The following is a 6,031-nucleotide window of genomic DNA, read 5'->3' on the forward strand; positions in this document are numbered from 1 at the left end:
TACTCAGCATTCTGGGTAGAAACAAAATTACTTAAAACATGCAGTGATGAAAATGCTGTGATTGAATTGATGTACTTATGAAGATGAATTGAAATTAAGGCCTAAGACAAAAACAAGCAAATAATTGATTGTTAAGTCCTTTAATACTGTCTGTGTGCAAGCATGTGCTTAAGTGGTATTTCTCTTGTTCAGAATATACACTGCTTGAATAAACTAGATTACAAATTATGCCATTTACAATAATTATTTTTATATTGTTAATAGAGATGTTCTGATATTTTATTCTTGGCACGAGTTACTCTTTCACTTACTTTGTAAGAAATAAATTTTCTATTGCATTGTGCAATGTCAAATAACAAATGAACACTCTTGGAAATCAAATCAATCTCTAAATCTGTTAGGTAAAGAAAAATAAAGCTGTGTTACCTCGAGGAAATTAAATTCCTATTTCTAAGTCTTGTGTTCTAATTCACAGTTTGGGGATAATACTAAAAGCACTTAAGGTGCCACATATAAATAATGGCATAAAATAGGCAGTCGGGAATGATAATTGCCTTATTTTTATTTTGCCATTTGTTGTATTTTGCACCCATGTTAAACAAAATAAAAACTGTGTATGTGCCATCTTTCTGTTATAAGATTTTTATTGTTGATTCTTACAACTGAATTTCAATCCACTTAATTTATAATTCTGGAAGAAAGAAAAGAAATATTATTTATGATTTAAAACTTTTAGGATAATTTTTTAAATGACGAAAGAGCTTACTTATATATACCTTGACAAATAAAAATTATAAGCATTCAAATAAAAATTGGCTTCTACTAATTCATTAAAATATTTTATTGTGTCTATTATATATTAACTACTGCACTATGTACTGCTGTTTCAAAAAATAACCGGATAAGGCGTGGTTCCTGCCTCAGGGAAATTACATTTCAGGACTTTCGCAAAAACGGTTTATTAACAGCATAAATAAACAGCATTATTTACAGCATAAATAAATTAACAGTGGTTTTTTATAGCATAAATATCAGTACTTGGAACTGAGATAACTAAGGATAGTATTATTAGGATTTATTTAATTTATTTTAAAATTTTTATTGGGTTAATAAAAACCAAGTAGAAGTAACCTCTACTGCTGTTCCTATATACTTTACAACTTTTATTTCATTCTTTATTCATTCTTTCCCTTGCTTTTTTCCCATTAATATTTGGGAAGAAGTTAAGTTAAGAAAAAAATATTAATGTTTTGCCTTTGAAAAAGGCAAAGTGAAGTTTAGAGGGGAGGGTGTCAATACTAAAGAAATACATCTTTTTCCAATGGGATTGAGAGAAAATTCAAGAGAAGTTCATTAAGATGTTGTCTGTCAGAATGGATGTATGAAAATCAGGAGTTCATTTAATGTAGTTAAAGGCACAGACAGACTGGATAACTCCCCCATAAAAAGGATCATTAGTGTTTGAATTTTAGGGAAATATTTTGTGGCATTCTGTTGGTTTATTAGGAAATATTGAAACTTCCTGAATTATATTAACCCCTTTTCTGTATCTGGAGCCACGAATAACATGTAGACATAAACTTAACATCCTGAATCCTCAACCTATCTTATAAAGTCAATACATTGTCAGCTCGAAGTACTTACAGTGAGGCTTCTGAGCATTAAGTATTAACCTTGGAATCCATGTAATAACTTCTGAATCTCTTCATAGTGTTTTTCATCTCTTGATTTCTCAGGGTATAAATAGCTGGATTTAGGAGAGGTGTAATGACTGAGTAAAACACTGCAAGAAATTTGTCCACCCAGGTGATGCTAACTGGCCACACATAGATGAAGATGCACAGCCCAAAGAAGAGCACCACTACCGTGATGTGGGCAGTGCAGGTGGAGAGCGCCTTAGATGCTCCAGTTTTAGAGCTTCGGTGGACAGTGCGAAGAATATAGGTGTAGGATATCAGCAACAGAATAAAGCAGGTCATGGCCAGAACCCCACTGTCACTATTCATAAGTATTTCCAAATTATAGGAATCCATGCAGGCAAGCTTGATGACCAGTGGTATATCACAGAAGAAGCTGTCTACTTCTCTGGGGCCACAGAAAGGCAGCTGCACAATCACAACCATTTGACTCATGGCATGCACAAAGCCAATGGCCCAGGAAGACACCACCAGTCCAAGACATCTTTGCAGGCTCATAATGGTTGAGTAGTGGAGTGGTTTGCAGATGGCCACATAACGGTCATAGGCCATTACCACGAGTAGCACCATCTCACACCCTCCAACAAAATGCACAAAAAGGATCTGACACATGCAACCTACAAAGGAGATGGTGCTGTTCTCCCTGAGAAAGTCTGTGATCATCTTAGGAGTGGTGACTGAGGAAAGCCACATATCAACAAAGGACAGATTGGCCAACAAGAAGTACATGGGGGAATGGAGATGAGGATCAGTGATGATTAAGATCACAATGACGATATTTCCAGATACAACGATGAGATAAAGCATAAAAAATATCATGAATAGTAAGACCTGTGTATTCCATGAGTGGCAGAGTCCCAAAAGCACAAATTCTGACACTACAGATTGATTTTCTCTATCCATTTTATTTAGTGTGACCTCTAAAATAACCTAGAGATAAGGATAGATCGTCAGTTAGTGCAATGTAAAAGGATATTTAATTTTTAGAATTTGATGTTTACATTTAAATTCAGCATCTATATCTGAAAGTAAAAAGTATAATTGAAAAGAGCAGTACTGGCCAAATATGTTTGGTATTGTAGTGGATTGAATGATGTCCTCTCAAAACTCCCTGAAGCTCGAATTGTGTCCTCCAACATTTATGTATTAGAAACTTATCCCCTACTGTGACTGTTAAGAAGGTGGGAAATCCTATTATGGTAATTGAAAGGTGGGGCCTTGAAGAGGTGATTGGATTGTAGGACTGTGCAATAGTGAATGGGTTAAAAATGGTGTTCAGGGGCATGGTTCTGAGGGCTTTAAAAGAAGAAGAGAGTCTGCCTCTCTCTCTCTCTCTGCTCTCTCTGCTTTCTCCATCTTGCAATGTGAGACCCGTGGGTCACTGTTGCCACCACCAGATGGACTTTGGACTTCCCAGCCTCAGAAACTGTAAGCAATAAATTTCATTTTCTTTATAAATCACCCAGTCTCAGGTATTTTGTTATAAGCAACATAAATGGACTAATACAGGTATTATGTCCAAAGAGTAGCTAAGTGCCTAAAACTGTTCTTTTAAGAAACAGAGCCTGGCATAGGATTGCTGTGCAAATAATTTACTGAGAAGGTGCTCTCATAAGAAGGAAATGGGGAAAGCAGGACAACAAGGTAAAAGGATAATAAGAGAGGGGGTCCTGAGGCTGGGGCTTTGGGATGCCCCGCTCTGCCCTGCCTCCTGCCCACAACTGTGGGTCAGCATCTCACCCATGAAGTGAAGCCAAAGCCCACTGTAAAAGGAACAAACAAACCAATAGAAGAGACACCCAAAGATGAACTTCGACCCATTACACTTGAAGAATTTGAGTGTGACAGTGTGGCGCCACCCCCAAGTTAACTGCTGCAGAGACAGAGACCATGAAAGAGCTATCCAAGCAAGAGAGGAAGAACACCAGCACAGACTTAGAGGAACCCTGTGACTGAATCACTAAGGCACGTTTGTATTTAATTTTATTTTGTTCTTATTCAAGCAAAATTAGAATAAAAGATTAACCTACTATAAAAACAGAAGATAGTGGTATCACCTAAAAACCAGCTTCATTCTACTCGTCCAGTAAAAAGGATATTACTGGGGCACCAACAACAACCATTAGACTAAATCATTAAAATTTAGGTCATATACTTAGAAACATTACAGCAAAGTGATATCAAAATTTAGTACAGATGACGTGGTGCAACATTAGTTTCTCCATACCTATTCTATAAGAAATCACAAAACTATTTTTTTAGCTTATCACTCTATAATATATGTTGGAGCAATCTTTTTGAGAGAAAAGATTGGTATGATGACTTGGATACAGAACCAGACACGTAGATTTCATTAATTAAAATCTGCAATTAAATAGAATTCATTAAAAAAATCTGTGGAGAGTCATGTAAGAACAAGATTAACCAAAGTGGAAGGGAGATTTATGTCTCCTGAAAAACTTGACCAACAGGAAATTTATCTTGAGACATAATTTATTATCAAGACAATTATTTCCAGGATAAGTTTTTAACAACTGGTTCTATACCTGTTGGAATAAGTGATAGAGAAGATGGCCAATAGCAAAAGCAGGATTTCAACTGCATTTCAGAGAAGACTCAAATTCTGACTTCATGAACACTGAATGGAAGCTCCTAATGTAACTCAAGCGTATCAGTGGAAAATATTTACCTTCAACTATATGCTGGGAAATCTCTAGGCTTTGAAATATTAGCATCTCCTGACCATCAAAGTTACAAAAGTTATCTATCTATTATCTATCTTATCTATCTACCTACCTACCTACCTATCAATAATCTAAGATAAGATCAGATGTTTTAAGGTAAGAATAAATTACAGATGTAGGAAAGTACATCTTTAACTGTCAGTGCTGAGTGTACATGAAGTTAAAACTTCGGTGATCATCAATCATTCACCTCCAAATACAATAATGATATTGCTCATATTGATCCCTAAATAAATTGAGAACTCTTCTCAAGCTGGATATTGGAAAGATAATTGCCCATTTTCCTTCCCCCTTTATTAATTATAACCCCTGAAATTGTTTCAGTTATTTTTAATTCTCATCTTTTTTTTTCTCTTTGAAATCTTACCAGTGAGAGCAGGTGAACAATAATAAAACCATCACCACGTTGTGGGCACTAGAACTCAGAAGAATAGATTAAGGATAGAAAGAAAGAAATTCTCCTAAAGAGACTAGGTAAAGCACACGTTTGCTGTGGAGAAGGAGACAGGACAGTAGTCTCAAATTACAAATAAACATATGCTCCATATGGAGGAGGTTTACTTAACTAATAAAGATAATATTCTCATATTATGCCTAACAGATTTATGTTCCTTGAGAAACTTGACCAACTGGAAATTTATCTTGAGACATAATTTATTATCAAGACAAATATTTCCAGAATAAGTTTTTAACAACTGGTTCTATACCTGTTGGAATAAGTGATAGAGAAGGTGGCTAATAGCAAAAGCAGGATTTCAGCTGCATTTCAGAGAAGAATTTGCTAAAAAGATGAACATGTACATTCCTAGGTACCGACTCATCAATAAGAAATCATACTGCATTTTTATCATTTTAAAAAATTGCTAATATTTTATAATATTTATGGAGTGATTATATTACTCAATATTAATCCCATACTTAGGAAAACTAGTAGAATAGCCATAGATTTTTTAATCAGTCAGATCTAATCTGAAATCTCACTCTATTACTTGTTGACCTGTGACCTTGTTCTAAAGATAGTTCTGTTTGCATTTCCTCAACTGTAAAAAGAGGACACACAATCTACTTGTTGTGTTGCGAGAATAAATCAGAAAATATACAGGAAGCACTTAAACTTTTCTGGTACTCGGAATGTTAATAAATATTAGCTATTTTCCCTCTCTGTTATTTAATGTGGTTGTTAAAGGAGTAGAGTTTCCCAAGTCTATTGGCAAATTTTTAAATGTACAGCCAAGTACTTTGTGTAAGCAAAATATACACAATCACCTTTCTTTAAAATACCTACTACTTACATTTTTTCCAAATTAACATACATATACTAAGCAACCCTATAGGACGTACAGACGCGGAGGACATAACACACATGCTGCTGCCATTCCAGGAACATAACAAACAACTTTTCATCCTATACTTTTGATCTTGCCTAGGAGTTATTACTAATTTAAGAGGACCTACAAAAAGCAATAGGACGCTCTAGTAAAGCAACTTTGCAATTGTTATCTTTCAATTCAGTGATGATTTTCACCAATTGGGGTAATAATAATTCTGAGATTGGTGAAATTGAAAAGTTAGGGAAAGTAGACAAACTGA

General features: G+C 35.0%; 1 protein-coding gene across 1 annotated transcript; it reads right to left on the reverse strand.

The window, feature by feature from the left end:
* Nucleotides 1-1,661: 1,661 nt before the first annotated feature.
* Nucleotides 1,662-2,600, reverse strand: LOC103581701 (olfactory receptor 4K14-like). Its single transcript, XM_008563472.1, has one exon. The coding sequence runs from the start codon at nt 2,598-2,600 to the stop codon at nt 1,662-1,664; it is 939 nt and encodes a 312-aa protein (XP_008561694.1).
* Between the last annotated feature and the right edge of the window lie 3,431 nt (nt 2,601-6,031).

Source organism: Galeopterus variegatus, unplaced genomic scaffold, assembly GCF_000696425.1.
Source record: "Galeopterus variegatus unplaced genomic scaffold, G_variegatus-3.0.2 Scaffold13716, whole genome shotgun sequence".
Taxonomy (NCBI): Eukaryota; Metazoa; Chordata; class Mammalia; order Dermoptera; family Cynocephalidae; genus Galeopterus; species Galeopterus variegatus.

Excerpts from the sequence above, each read along its gene's own strand:
- LOC103581701 (XM_008563472.1), bottom strand. The coding sequence starts at position 2,600 with ATGGATAGAGAAAATCAATCTGTAGTGTCAGAATTTGTGCTTTTGGGA.